The 16,676-nt window shown below is 41.3% G+C and overlaps 1 protein-coding gene across 3 annotated transcripts in view; it reads right to left on the reverse strand.

Annotated features, from left to right (window-relative positions):
• Positions 1-16,676, reverse strand: part of CD151 (CD151 molecule (Raph blood group)) — a 36,636-nt gene that overhangs the window by 7,047 nt on the left and 12,913 nt on the right. For all 3 annotated transcript variants that reach the window (XM_085880824.1, XM_085880822.1, XM_085880823.1), the window contains exons 3-6: positions 14,606-14,797; positions 6,670-6,744; positions 3,345-3,449; positions 2,991-3,146 (exon numbers count right to left, since the gene is read on the reverse strand). In XM_085880824.1, the coding sequence (XP_085736950.1) occupies positions 2,991-3,146; positions 3,345-3,449; positions 6,670-6,744; positions 14,606-14,797 (528 nt within the window). The remainder of the gene's footprint in view (positions 1-2,990; positions 3,147-3,344; positions 3,450-6,669; positions 6,745-14,605; positions 14,798-16,676) is intronic.

Raw genomic sequence — 16,676 nt, forward strand, 5'->3', positions numbered from 1 at the left:
ATCCGGCTACTAGAATTTTTAAAGTGATTATTCACCATTGAGAGATAGGGCCAAAAATGAAATATAGCATGATCTCAAAAAGTTGTGGATGGATTTGGATGAAACTTGGACACGTTGGGTGTAAGACTAGGAAGAATTGATTCAATTTTGGTGAAGATCTGAATCCAGATCAGGATTCAATAATTTTTGAAATTGGGCTAAACCGATATATATATTTTTAAGTGATTCTTCGCCATTGAGAGATAGGGCCAAAAACAATATTATATTGCATGATATTTCAAAAATGTAATGGGCCCGACATGTTCTTGTGGATCAGGCATTGCAGGGCAGATATATATATATATATATATATATATACATATACATATATATATACATATATATATATATATATATATATACATATATACATATACACATACATACAGGGGGCTGCAAAAGTAGGTATACAGTAAGGGTGTCCACACTCGACTGGTGGAGTGTGTGAATGCCAGGGGCAAACAGTTTGAACATTTGAGGGATTTGTATGTTTCTTATTGGTATGTTTATTATTGATATGTTTATTATTGGTATGTTATTATTGATATGCTTGTATAAGCAATAAAATATGTTTTGTGCGTATGTTTTGTTTTTCATTACTGTATACCTACTTTGGCAGCCCCCTGTGTGTATATATATATATATATATATATATATATATATATATATATATATATATATATATATATATATATATATATATATATATATATATATATATATATATATATATATATCAGGTCAGGTCAGGTCAGGTATTGGAACATGCACTTGATAAGCATGTCACTGCATCCACTTTCCACTGGTACTCCAGGAGCCTCCATATGGCCATCCCCCAGGCAGATGCCTAGCCCATCCGCATCTCTTTGAGATGCTGATGAAATTCGATATCACAATTTCTCAAAAAGTTGTGGATGGATTACAATGGTGGACAGGTTGGGTGTGACAAGGATGAATTTATTCAATTTTGGTGAAGATCTGCGAGATACAACAATTATTTAATTTTAAGTGATTCTTCGCCATTGAGAGATAGGGCCAAAAACAATATTATATTGCATGATATTTCAAAAATGTAATGGGCCCGACATGTTCTTGTGGATCAGGCATTGCAGGGCAGAGGTATGCACTCTGCCGAGTGCCCCTCGAGTGAAGTCTGTCTCTGGTGTATGCTTCTCTTCAATCCCCTCACTCTTTTCAAATAGCACCACAGCCCACTCCGCTCATGAGAAGGCTGAATGCCTCAATTTTGCGTTTGTTTCCAAATATCGTGTCCCCCAACCCCTAACTCTTGGTACCCATCCTTCCCTGTCACACCCAAACTGCTCCTGGACATGGTGTTTTGCACCTGAGAAGGTGGAAAAGGCTCTTTCAACCCTCGACTCTGACTCTGCCACTGGACCAGACGGCATCAGCTCACATGACCGAAAAACCTGCTTTTGCACATAACCTCTCTCTGCCCTCTTCACCCTGTCATTTACCATTGGTCACCTTCCATCTGCTTGGAAATCCACCAACATCACTGCACAACATATAAAAGGTGCAAAAACTCGCAGGAGATATGAAATCTTTCCTTTTCTCCAACAACCTCATATCACCAATTTGGTTTCAGACCAAGTCATTAAACCTGGGACATACTCTTGCAACAATGGATGGAGGCCCTCAATGTCAGAAGTGAGTTCAGGACCTTCTCTGTACATAGCTCATGCTTTCAATAGTCTGGTATCCTGCTTTACTCTCTACCTAAGGCATCCAAGGCTAACTTCACACATGGACTTACTCAACCCTCGTAGCCAATGTTTGGCACTCAACGGAATGCTTTAGTCTCAGCCTATCAAGGCTGGAGTGCCCAAGAGTATTCTGGGCTCAGTCCTGTAAATAAATAAAAATCAGAAGCAAGTCAAACACCTAGAATACATCTTTCAATCCTGAAAAATCTCACATTCTCACCATCTCTCTCTGAAACGACCATCTGGCAAACCTTCATATATACTTTCTTAACAATCCTCTTGAAGAAATTCAGTCATTCAAACTCCTGGATCTCACTATTAGTTATGATCTTTCTTGGGCAAACCACATTTCAAAGTTGGCGTCCAAAGCCAGCCACCGACTGTGTATCCTCCGTCATACAAGGTCCTTCCTTGGCACACCTGAACTCTTTACTAGAGCTTGGAGTACTGCTCTCCTCTCTGGGCAAGCTAGCTCCTTTGCCTCACATCTTGCTCAGCTTGACACCATGGAAATCAAGGCCTTCAAGATCATTGGAATCTCGCACAATGAAGCTGAGTCTATCGGTCTATCGCTTCGCCATCGGAGACAGGTTTGTGGTCTATGTTCTTAATAACTCTTTTATACCGTGTATGCGCTCTAATAGCACTAGGTAGCACACATGACTACGCCATTTGCAAAAACCCATGTGAGAAGCTTCAGATACAGTATAGCATGTGGAGCAGCCTTTTCAAGATTGCAATTCATGTTGAGGTGTGATGAAAGGACAACCGGAGCAACAAAGAAAAAAAAAAGACAGACATGAGGGTAAGGATGACAGAAGCTATGCAGACATCCAATTGTAGGTGATACTATTTGGGGTTTAAGAGCACTTCCCTAACACTCATTCAGGCATAACTGCTGAATAATGAACCCTTTAAGCCCAAGTCATTTTTGTAACATACATGGGTTCACGGTACAGGTGGCACACAACACTTTTCTACATGGATAATTCAAAACTCAAATACTCTCTCACTTCGGTCGTACTTAAGCAATAAAAAAGAGCATCATTAACAACTCTACATTTTGGCATCGTTTAAGACCTATGTGAACCTCATCAAGTGACTATCCCAATATGTTTACGCTGGCGTGTACTCGTATAGGCAGTATGAGAAATAGGAAAGAGGCAAAGAATGAATGGCAGGAATTTATCCATCAGGTCTCAAATTGTATCCATTTACTGATACCTCTCTGTAGATGTTTGAGGGATGTGTACGAATCCCACAGCGTTCCGTTTTGGTTTTGCAACAGCTATCAGGGACCTTACGTCCTTCTGCGCTGCTCGATTGTACATACAGACTTCTCTCCCAGTCCGTAGAGTTGACACTGCCACAGCAATGGAACTGGAAAAGGTGCAAATCAAATCAATGAACATTCCACATTGTCCAAAACTTAACCTTTGCCGTATTTATCATCCCCTCTTCCCCATCAGTGCACAGCCACTCTACAGCCTCTCCGTTCCCCCCACCATTTCCTCACCCCCAATTCCCTCCCCCTATCTGAATAAAGACCCAATGACCCAAGTCCTATACCAGAATTACCTCCTGCTGGAGTTTGTCCACAGACTGCGTGACGCTCTCCTGGCCTGGCTGATTGTAATTTTCCACCATGATATTATTGAGATGCCATTTCAGCTCATCACTCAACTGCACAAGAAGAGCAAAAATAAATGAATAAACAAGAATGGCACTCTTTGACATCACCAGATATCCCTCCGCCCACATTATTACATCATTACACATGCTTGTACCAAGTTTGATTTAAATCCCTTCAGCTGTTCTCAAATATCACATTTTTACCCGACATGACCTCTGACCTCTCAACCTAATCAGTTTCTGTATAAATCATGATGCATACTTGTACCAAGTTTGACTTCGATCCCTTCAGCAGTTCTTAGGTTATCGCGGCAATGAAAACCTATGACGGACGGACAGCCAACCTGAAAACATAATGTCTCCGGTGACTTCATCGGCAGCGGCATAAAAATTACAACAGGTTTGATTTCAGAGTTTAAACAAACTTCATTTTTCAGGTTAATCTATCAACATTCTTTCCTGTTTGTTTCTCCTCACCTGTGGAACCAACTTCAACATTCTCTTCAATGTCAACTTCCAGGTCAAGACATCGGTTCACCACCATCACAGATCATCCCCCCATCCAAAACCATGACCTTTTCTACCCTAGTTAACCCCCACCCCATCTCCACACACACCCCAATCCCTCCTTCCAAATTTTCAGTTTTCCCTCCTGAGAGTTTCCTTAATTTTGTATCCATCTTGTCCACCCGATGCATCCTCTCCTGCCCCCAATTCCTCCCCACACCCATTGTTTGTTTGCCTCCCTCTGTCTTGGCGTTTGGCTCTGCAGCAGACATTTTGTGGTGATACATCTAAACTGCAGCAGTAGCTTTATCACACGGGTTATTAGGAATTATTCAAAATATGGGCTGTTTCACAATGAGGGTACCAAGTTTGTCTCACAACCACTAAAAATTCAAACTCAATATTTTTATATTTTTATTTCTCCAAATCCAACATTGTTAATTACTATACTTGAATCCAAATTTTTGGAGCATCTGAATGAATATTTCTTATTAAAAATAATACCCCAACGATGTTAGGAGAGTATTTTTAAACTACAACAGTCATTAATACAATTCAACTATAACCACAAAATAACAACACTATCAAACTTCAGTGGTTTCCATATGTTCCACAAGTATTATTCCATTACTGGAATTATGATTCAGTATAGAAATGAAGTACATTTGTAGAAATATCAATAATAAAAGACTGAACTAAGTTTCAAATATCCAGAAAAAGATATGTTTTAATTACCACTGTCACAAATAGCACTGCATATGATGGAATTTAGCACAAAATTTTAAAACTATATGTACTTTTCTACATATTCTGAAAAAATTACTAATTTATCTCTGAAAATAAATGGTAAATGCTGCTTGGAGTTGCATCTTTAGCACTCGCACGAGAACGTGTACGACATGTCCAATTAAAATTGACTGTCAGAGTTTGTGACATTGTTTGTGCACAGCTGTTGTGATTACTTATTACTTGATCTGGATCTGTATCTGTAATAACAAGAGTTAGTTACGGTTTACTGCCATAATGATTCTTTACCAGTATTATAATCAAGCTATATCCTTACCACTATAGTTTGGGTATAATACTAAAGCAGTAACCACTATAGCAGTAAAATGCTACAACTACAGGAGAGTGAAGGGTTATTCTAACTGCCACCACTGTTTTCCACCACCAGCTGTTGATTACTCTGCAAGCAGAAAAGTAGAAAATCTACATAAAGCAATAGGCATACATACGTCAAATATTTTTGTCCTCTCTGGAAAGTAATATTAGGGGCTCTTTTATGGCTTGTATTGTACCAAATATCTGTATATTATTATTTGGGTGTAACTATATGTGATGACAGATGTAACTACATATTTATTTTTGCAAAAAGTGATCATACGGTGGGAATTATGTCATATTTCTTTCTCAGACAACTAAGCATGTTCCAGGAAGCCCAGGTTTAGCCTTCAAAAACTAGAGTAAATGTGTTAAAAGTAAATCAAATTCAGCATACTTTATAAACAATAGTCAATATTGTGCTGGATGAAGCAATAATTGTACAAAATTCAATGTCATTTCATGCGATTAATCTCCTGTTGAATGCCATTGAATAACTTTCCGGAGAGGACATTTTTGACATGGACATTCAATCAGTGTTGTAACAAGATAAATTACATAAATGTAAATACCTTTTACTGATAATGGATATTCATGACGATGTCAACCTTACAAAACATCAAAATTTATAGCCAGCAAGTAGTTTCCTTATAACTCGTGGCAGTTTAGGTGTTTCCGGAGAGGACACATTTTTGACGGACACATGTAAGGCAATCAGTGCAGGCCATGCAAATAGAAGGTTATTGGTTACACTCAAACTTTGTAGCATAATATCAGTGCAGGTATATACACACTTGGTAAAACACACAATAAACTTTTAAAAAGACCCTTTATTTATATAAAAAAAATTATTCTACAATATGCATTTCCGAAGAGGACATTTTTTGACGGACAAACGGTGGAACATATTTATTGAGGGTGAAATAAATATTCATAGTCTGAAATGAATAATATGTTGTGAACAAAGTACAGAAGAGGTATTAAATTGATGCAGCAATAAATAAAAGTCCTAATTTCTGCTTGTATTTGTTTATACACTGTGAATGCAGTGCACCTGGAGAAAATGAGACAGCTATTTGTCAAAAAAAAAAAGGCAATTTTTATGCCATTCTGCCAAAAATTGACATTTTTTGTCAAATAAAAAGTGGTCCAAGTTGTGCCATCACTAGTACCAACTACTGGCCCTAATGACAGAGATACTACAGCCTCTCATTTAGCTATTTAGCATGCAAGGGTACAAAATACCAGAAATGACCATGACTGTGAAACAGCCCATATTCAAAAATACATGACATTTTTTTCCAAAGACAAATAGTGAAGAGAACTGCCCTTTCAATTATCAAATCACAATGTCAGTTGCAAAGTAAGTGGCAAAAACACATGACTTATTATAGCAATGCATCATCCCCTGCCAGTGCCCAAACGAAAGGTGTTCACGTCAACGGTACCTGACACCGTACCCAAGGTCGAACAGGATTTTCTGTCCACTCTGTCATATTTGGTAGTTAAAGTGTGGTTAGGATCAACAACAATACTCGGTGAGAGCTGTAAGCTGTGTTTTTGTGCATCTTTCTGAGCGAAACAAAAATATTTTCCCAACATTACGAATCATTTTGGAGCATCGAGTGAGAGAGAAACCTTGAGCACGAAGGTCGAGACATACCTGCTGTTGGTAGATAAATGCCAGCACTCCCGCGATGGTCACCAGCAGAAATATGATGAGCAGCAACATGAAGTACTAAAACACATCAGAGAGAAGGGAGAAAGAAAAAGAAAGAATGTTTATGATAACAGCCCGAGTGCTAAAAACCCACTCAAAATATCATCAAATTAACTGCACCATCAGTTGGGCAGGTATGTTCTTCGACCAAACAATTTTGACCTGAAGGGCAAGTAAATAATTATTTAATGAGTTGGAATGAAGTTATTCAAACACTCAACAACTTGTTGGGTACACTCCAGTGATGTTCCCTTTCAGGTGCTCTTCTGACTTTTCAAGACCGTTTCATAGCACATTTTACCTGTCGAACATCGATGCTCATCAAGTTCCTTTTAAACTGAAAAAAAATCCGCCAATTCTTTCTCAGTACATCAATGGAAAACGGCGAGGATTTTAGCTGCAAATATACCACATCCGGGTTTGACCCACACTCTCTCATCTAGCCAGCTCCCACTAACAGACCTGCTTCCCCCCCCCCCCCCATTTCACTCTTGGTGCATAATTTATTCTTTTTTCCTTTTGTACAAGATTACTTCGACCAAAACATTCTAAGAAAAGAAACGAGAACTGCACTCTGAAGTGCATACCTCTGCCAGACTGAACAGTTTACGTTTCGTATCCCTCTGATAGGCCGAATCTGCATCCGGACCTGAACCAAAATCTAATCGGCTTGTTCTTTTCACCAACCCGACTCATCCACAACTTTTTGAAAAATCATGCTATCGTTTTTTGAGCCCCGTCTCTCAATGGTGACGCATCACTTACAGAATTAAAAAATAATTCTCGGATTTCTGGATCTTCACCAAAATCGAATCAATTGGTCATTGTGACACTCATATCAACCTGTCCACTAAGTTTCATCCGAATCCGTCCATAAAATTTAGAAATATCCTGCTCTCACCCAGACAGAGACAGACAGACAGATAGACAGACAGGAGTGAAAACAAAACCTCCATCCACCTAAGGTGGCAGAGGTAATAAGGGTTTGATTATATCAGTGGCAGGTACGCACAGCTTCAAAATCCTTTTTCAAAACACAGATGGTCAGGTAAAAATTCCAATAAAACCTTAGTTGTGACTCATTATTACTGTGACATTTTGCACAAAGGATGGCTGACCTAAGGAAGACAACCTGGCTCTGATGAGGTATCCTGGGCTTTGTCGAAATAGGACGTTCTTGTGAGTGAGCATCTGTTATGGTTACGCTTCCCATCACCTGCACACAACCTCAACCACAGATGGTGATCCCAGGACGTGATTCATGACCCATTCCTTCGTGTGGTATGATAGTCTTCCTTTCGTTGCACCTCCTGTTGCAGCTGTTAGCCAGAAGCTATCTCCCTTTTGGCATAACAACCCTACCATCCGATTGAGGTCCAGTTTCTAACCTGTGAAATCACGATGCAAGATATGAAATGGGTTGTTACCTCTCTTCAGCCAGAGATGGTGCAAAAGGTGAGGAACCTTCTCAAGGAGCCAACCAAGTAAGGACATCAAGACTCCCTCAAGGCAGAGCTCGCCCACGACACATCTGCTTCAGAGCAAAGGCCCTTTCATCAACTTCTTATTTCGGAAGAGATGGGGGAGGACCATAAGCCTTTTCAGCTGTTACAAATGATGCAACAACTGATTGGGTGGGAACAATCTAACGGATAATATAGTTTAAGGCCCTGTCACACCTTGACGATTTAGCCAACGTATGCCTGATGTATGCAAAATTGGGCTAAAACGCCGGCACACGTCAAATACGTTATGGGTAAGTTTGTATACGTTAAGAGCACGCTGGCATACGTTGTAGAACGCTGGCATACATCGTAGTACACTGGCAAACGTCGTAGTACGCCGAGCTGTTAGACAAATTTTCCATGCTTGAAATTTTTCGACGTATGCCAGCGTAAGACTCACACGTTCCACATAACGCTGGCCATAAGTTCTAGGCACGTTACGCGATCGTTGACACACGTTACTTGTAAGTTACTCACAAGTCGAAACACGTCAAGGTAATGGTTAGCATCAGTGTTCCAGACTCCCTGGTTTTTTTTTTCTTCAGTATGACAGTAATGTTAACACTTCGATTTCTCGTGCGGTTATAATATAATACGAGCCGAAACCCCATCACAGACGGATTCCGTTCCATCAGCCCAATATGACAACCAGTGGCGGTTCTTGTAAGAGCCGGATCCCAGTCGATGTACTCCATGGCCTTACCTAATGAGGCCTACAAAACGTCCTTGTACACATCATTTTTGGTGTACACTACTCCTTGTGAAGAAGTCCCCTGATTTATGCACGTGTCTACTTTGACATACAAACACAGTGTCAAAACTTCTCAGGTCACAATACCGAGAAAAACATGACGCAACCGCTAGGAGGAGCACAAAATTGGTCCTTCAGTATTAATATATAGATACAATGTTTCTTGTTACATTTTTTTGTGTCAAATTCACATTCTGAGGGAGTCAGCATGTGCAGAAGAGGGTTTTATATTGCAGACGCTATTTTCGAGGAGTGGAATTACACCTCTCAGCGGTGACGGTCTGTCGACGACAAACGTAATGACATCAGCGAATGACCGATGATGTCATGACGTCTTTACGCCTCTCAGCGGTGACGTCACACGTCGCCATGTAAACAAATGTGAAACGAAAAGTGTTTATTCTGCTTCAGAGTTGAAGGTTGACTATTGCCACTATGTGCGATGCACTCTTACAGGTACGAAGTTTCTTTCAGTCCAGGTCACAGTATCGAGAAAAACGTGACGCGACCGCTTGGAGGAGCACAAAATTGGTCCTTCAGTATTAATATATAGATAATTAATAGGCTGCCGCTCAACGATTCAAATCATAACCGCACTAGAAATCGAAGTGCTAAGATCACCGTCATACCGAAGAAAAAAAAAAAATAGGGAGGCTGGAACACTGACGCTAACCATTACATTGACGTGCTTCGACTTATGAGTAACGTACAAATAACGTGTGTCGATGTATGTCAACGATCGCATAGCATGCCTACAACTTATGCCAGCCTATGCGGAATGTGTGTCATACATCGAGTACGTCGAGAAATTTTCAACATGCTGAAAATTTCTCGACGTACTCGGCGTATGCCAGCGTACTACGACGTATGCCAGCGTGCTATTAACGTATACAAAACTTACCCATAATGTATTCGACGTGTGCCAGCTTGTTTCGGCAAATTTTTCATACGTCGGCATATGCTGGCTAAAACGTCAAGGTGTGACAGCGGCTTCACACTTCGATGTCTAGTGCGGTTAAGATTTGAATCATCGAGCCGCAGCCTATGAATAGCCTATGCCACGTGATCGTCGGTGATACGCTGCCGCGCTATGCATAAGTTAGACTATCGTTGGGCATAGGTTGTGAACGCCGACAACATGCTCAGCATTTGTTGGTATAAGTTATCTATATGTGATTAAAATGTTATGTTTACGTTACTAATACGTTATGCATACGTCCAACACGTTATTATATGCCAATTTTTTTTAAAAAAAACATCAATAGTTCAGCGTACGCCAGCGTTTTACATACATTTTCATATGTTGCCATACGCTGGCTAAAACGTCAATGTGTGACAGTGGCTTAAGCAGCTGTTTTGCCAACAATTGTAAACCAATGCTGAAGATATTTTGGTTTCAACCGGCAACTCGGTTAATGTCGAGCAATTCGCCAATATAGCTGACAAGATCATTGAGTCGCTAACGCAGTCACATCCTCCATCAGTAGTCATATCCTAGTCAGCGAATGCAATGTCTGTCCCAGATATGCCTGGCATGCAGAGACTGGAAACCCAAGTGGACTTGTTAACCACCAAAGTGCAGGCCCTTACACAACATTTTAAGGAGCTTGGCTGTGGTTGGAGCTGTAGCAAAGAGATAGGGCAGATACCACAACCCACAACCTCTGAGTCCTGGTGCACAGTGGCATGCAGGAGAATGGTGGTATAATTGGAGGTTTGGGAAGAGCACCCAAAATGTGTTCAGCCCTGCACTCATAAGACATATGTTATAGCCACTTAGTCATCTCAAGCTACTGCTATAGCGATACAAAGTCCTGCTACATATAATCCTACTGTTCCTGCTCGTTTGCAAACAGCACCAATTCCAACCCAATTAACTTATCAACTTATTCGCCAATGACAACTGCATCAGACGTGAGAAAAAATCATTCCGGCAGACATGTTCATTGGCCGAAGAGATTTGTGTGAACATTTTGGATTATGGCTGAAGCTTCTATTACCGATCATTTATCTGGAACCATCAATCTAGACTTGAGAGAAAAGCTGGATGTGGTGACTCATCATTTGTTTTACACATAACAGGTCCATCCAATATAATGGAGTGCAAGTGTATATGTCAAGCCACTAACGGCACCATTTATGAGGTAATAAATAAATAGCGTTTATCTGTGTTGTTGATCTTCCTGTTAAGAGTGTTAGAGCATAATAAAATAAACAGCATCCATGTTGGTAATATCCAGTGTCAGGTCATGGGCACAATCTCTCCCCCCCCCCACACCCATGAGGGGGGTGGGGGGGAGACAACTTGTGATTTTCGCTTGTACATGTACCACAGTGCAAGTGGTTTCCTGATTCCTGCTGCAGACAGTGGGGATTATTAGCCACCGTACAAAATATATTTGCTCCACCTCCCCGACTATCTCCCACCCCTCTCCCAGGCTGCTCCCAAAGGGAGCAGGTGTAATCATTCCCATATCACTCACATGACAATTGGCCAATCAGCAGGAGAGCTGAACCACAGCCTGTGTCTCTCTAGACATCCTGGTGAGTGTCAAGTAAAGTTAAGATGAGAATTTTTCCCCCCACATTATGTAATGCAGCCTATTTTAGCATTCTCGCTTTAATCCAATGTTGGTGCGTTGGCTTGTATTTAACATGATAGCGACTCACTGAGAGATGAAGATTTCACTTTTCTTGCCGAGTGGATTACGGTGCCACTGTCCAGGTTTTTTTCCCCTATCAGTACCATCTTGGCTCCTTGTTCAGATACAACCGAGTTGGACTCCATCAGGATCGGCTTTATTTTGAGCGGGAGATACTCTTGCCAAACTGTTTGAGTGACATTTTTGCACAAAGGACGTCTGACCAAAAGAAAACTCCTGGATCCGACGAGGCATCATAGGCCTCGTCATAATAGGACAATCTTGTGAGTAAATATTGTTCTGGTTACACTGACCATCACGTGGCCGTACGTGCAAAGCAAAAAAAAATAAAAAAAAACTTTCAAACAACTACACAGGCCGTTCCTTCGCTCTCGTAAACGACGACTGGATTGGGGCATTGTGTTTATCTATAAATGCGCATAAGAAATCGAGAAATTATTAGGATACATTGTCATCACTATCCGGAAGTAGTGCGTGCCCGTATGGAATGTTCACATGCATTCCACGAATTATCACTTGCATTGAAGTAACAACTGCTGTGATACTTACACACAGAGTTAATTAAAATCCAAATTAAAATCAAGATTACCACTTTGCCTTTGCTTGCCATGAGCGTTTTCTAAAACGGTGTCGAAGACAAAGGCTCTCGACTCCTAATGTGATTCAACAAGTAAAGTCTAGATTGTATACCATGTATGAATGATTTGAACGACTGCAGAAGGTTCCAAAAGGCAACATTTGAACTTTCTACCGGAGTTGAAGTTGTGGGTCGGTGTGTGTGTGTGTGTGTGTGTGTGTGTGTGTGTGTGTGTGTGTGTGTGTGTGTGTGTGTGTGTGTGTGTGTGTGTGTGTGTGTGTGTGTGTGTGTGTGTGTGTGTGTGTGTGTGTCCGCTGTTTCTCGACAACCACTGGTCCGATCTAATTGAAACTTGCCAGCTATATTGCTGGGACCTGAGTATGTGCCTTTTCAAAGATTGATATTAATCGGAGAAGTGGTTCCCAAGTTATGGCCATTTATTTACCAAACCAATGACAAGACACGTTGCTGCGTAGGCCGGTGCGCGGCCGGCCGACGATGATTTCACAGGCCGTGCCGGTTACGATGGGGAAAGGGCGCCTTAGTTACCGTGGCATAGGAGTGGCAATGGTCAATGGCAGCGAATGTCATGGCAAGCAAAGACAGGGAGGTAAACTTGATTTTAATTTGAATTTTAATTAACTGTGTGTGTGTAAGTATCACAGCAGTTGTTACTTCAATGCAAGCGATAATTCGTGGAATGCATGTGAACATTCCGTATGGGCACGCACCACTTCCAGATAGTGATGACTTACTGTATTGTAATAATTTCTCGATTTCTTATACGCATTTATAAACACAATGACCCAATCCAGTCTTCGTTTACGAGAGCGAAGGAACGGCCTGTGTGTTTGCTTGAAGGTTTTTTTATTTTTGGTTTGCACGTACGGCCACGCACGTATGGGCATGCAAGAGCGAAAGAAGGGCCTGTGTGGTTGTTTCTGGCATGCGGTTTGAAAGTTTTTTTATTTATTATTATTTTGATTTTTTGGGTTTGTACGTACGGCCACGCAGGTACGGGCACACGAGTGCGAAGGAACGGCCTGTGTGTTTGTTTGAAGGTTTTTTTATTTTTGGTTTGCACGTACGGCCACGCACGTATGGGCATGAAAGAGCGAAAGAAGGGCCTGTGTGGTTGTTTCTGGCATGCGGTTTGAAAGTTTTTTTATTTATTATTATTTTGATTTTTGGGGTTTGAACGTACGGCCACGCAGGTACGGGCACACGAGTGCGAAGGAACGGCCTGTGTGGGTGTTTCTGGCACGCGGTTTGAAAGTTGTTTTTTTTTGGTTTGCACGTATGGCCACGCACATACGGCCACGCGAGAGCAAAGGAACGGCCTGTGTGGTTGTTGTTTCTGGCTCGCGGTTGAAAGTTTTTTTTGCACGTACGGCCATGCACATACAGCCACGCACGTACGGGCATGTACTAGTTTAATAGAAAAAGAGGGAGCAGCAAGAAGTTTCAGGATAGGTGGTTAATGTAGATTTGGGTTCAGATGAGGAAGTGGAGGATGGTTAGTTTGGGTATCTGTGTAGAATGTGCAAAAATAAAACAAACAAGAAAAAGACATCTGCAAAGCACGATACTTGCAAAATCCACCCTTTCTCCAAAAGGTTGCCATATATACATCAAATTGTCAATTTCATCAAGATTAAAATTGACAATCTTAATCAAAGATCAGGTCAATCGGATAAAATGTGATCATTTTTCAGATTTAAATTGATGATTTTTGTAGTTTGACCTCGAGTTGACCTTTGCCCTTTTGACCTCAAAAAATAGTTCCTTTCCCATTTCAGTGATGGACTATGCAAATCCTGTTCAACCATCAAGTTCATACGATGTAAATTGATGATTTTAGAAGTTTGACCTCAAAAATAGTTTCCTGTTCAAATTTCAAGTCAATCGGATGAAAAGTGAGGATTTTAGAAATGTGACCTGAAGATGACCTTTGACCTCAAAATCAATAGGCTTCTCAGTTGAGACTACCTCCACAATCTGGTGAAGTTTCATGAAGATCGGTTTTAAATTGTGACCTGTAGGCGATTGACAGACAGACAGACAGAATAACAAAATCAACTGACCAATATACTTGAAAAACCTTTGATTTTGGAAGTGATAAAAGGATAGGTGCGCATTCATGTCTTGAAGGAGAAGCTTTATCCAGAATTTGGCTTCCCTTCAATCCTTCATGTTTTTTTCAGCTCATTCACTCACACCTCCATTCTCACACAAAGCAGTCTTCAAATTATTCATTTGTTTACTATTCCCCCTCATCCACGCCTTCCATTCTCAGTTAGTAAAAGAATCCACCTCAAACCAAACCAAAGCAGAACCGTCAGAATGAAACTGGGTTAGCTGGCACACCAACCAATAAACTCACCAGTCTCAGAAGTCCTTTGTGCTCTTTGTACACAGAGAAGCATCCTAAAATCGCTGTTGCCATGACAACAACGCCGGTGATGATGAGGATGATGGCAGTGGCAGCAAACGTGCTTGAAGCCAACAGGCTAAGGTAGTCTGCTTTCTGGACAAGGATCCAGATTCCAACCACAAAAACTCCACAGCCAGTCAACTGCAGCACGGGCACCCACAAAACACAAGGTGCCCACATCAGACATTACTTATAGCTACTTTAAATTAACAAATCACATTAAATTCCCATACAATTTTTCATCCATCATTCAGGAATTGAAAAACTGTCCAGGGCTTGAGGAGTTATTAAAGATTCCCAGCTGACCAGGCAAAGTGGTTCTGAGCTGGAGGGGACCATTTCCTTGGTGAATTTCCCAACTTACAACGACATTCTGCTGATTGGTACTTGCCAAGGACCAGGGCAATGCAACTTCATTTTGAGGAGGCCCCATCTTACTCTCACATATTGCTTTAAGGGTGTCTTCATAAAGCTAGAGGGTCGATAGATACCTGTGTGTGGAGCTCAGTCCTGTGCTAAGGGCAACCAATTTCACAGGAATCGGAATGCACTACACCACACGATGCGAGAATAGGTGTGTTCCTATCCACAGCAGATATCCAAAGGCGTGTTCAAGGCTCCGATTGCCCGGTGAAGTTTTCTATGATTACAATCCAAACTGGTTGAAGAAACTTAATTGGACAATCTCCTCTGTATTTTTACAATTTTCGAATGTATGGCCTGGTGTTTGTGTTGAACTCACCGGGACAAAACAAATTTTTGAATCATACCACAAATAAACCTAGAAACACCCAAGAGCGATTGTACCTGTGGAAGATCAAATGACGAGCCACTGTCTTGTGAGCTGGAGTGAGCTCCTGCGTGAGCTGGAGCAATGTTCCACTGGCTTACTTTTGTGCCTTCAAAAAGTATTCACACCCTTTGACTTTTGTCACATATTGCTGCGTGACAGCATGAATTTAAAAGAAATTAAATTTAAATTTGTTGTCACCAATCTACACAAAATACCCCATAATGACAAAGTGAAAACATGTTTTCAGAATTTTTTTTACAGATTTATTGAAAATGAAAAGTGAAATGTTTCGCATTAATAAGTATTCAACCGTTAGCTATCCATCCATCCATCCAATGGGACCATACTATGTGCAGAGAGTTGGTGCTGCCTCGGCAGTCTCCTTGGCTATTGGACACAATCCTGGATGGGTCGCCACTCCGACGCAGGATACCAGCATGCTGGCACTCATTTTGCCGACCTCAGAAGGATAACAGGCAGAGTCAACCCCACCTGATATCAATTCAACAGCCGAGTGGGATTTGAACTCAGGATCCTAGGATCCCAAGCCCAGCACCCTAACCATAAAGCCAACACCAGGCATACCCTTAGCTATGACACTCCAAATTGAGCTCAGGTGCATCCAATTCCCTTTGATCATCTTTGAGATGTCTCTACCACTTGATTGGAGTCCACATGTGGCGAAATCAATCGATTGGACATGATTTAGAAAGAAACATACCTTCCTATACAAGGTCCCACAGTTGGCAGTGCATGTCAGAGCAGAAACTCTACCATGAAATCCAAGGAACTGTCTGTAGAAGTCCAAGATCTCTGCAGCACTTCACAGATCGAGGCTTTATTGGAGAGTGGCCAGACGGAAGCCACTCCTGAGAAAGACACATGACAGCATGCCTGGAGTTTGCAAAAAGGCACGCGAAAGACTCTGAGAGCATGAGGCAAAAGATTCTGTGGTCTGACGAGACGAAAATTGAACTCTTTGGCCTGAATGCAAAGTACTATTTCAGTTGGAAACCGAACACAGCTCATCACCAATCTAACACCATCCCTACCGTGAAGCATGGTGGCGGCAGCATCATGCTGTGGGGATGCTTTTCAGTGGCAGGGACTGGGAGACTTGTAAGGATAGAGGGAACAATTAATGGAGCTAAATACAGGCAAATCATTGAGGAGAACCTGCTTCAGAGTGCAAAAGACTTTAGACTGTGGCAAAGATTTACATTCCAA

The sequence above is a fragment of the Eptatretus burgeri genome, chromosome 5 (assembly GCF_056783735.1).
Source record: "Eptatretus burgeri isolate ZD-2024b chromosome 5, Ebu_testis_v1, whole genome shotgun sequence".
NCBI classification, from domain to species: Eukaryota; Metazoa; Chordata; class Myxini; order Myxiniformes; family Myxinidae; genus Eptatretus; species Eptatretus burgeri.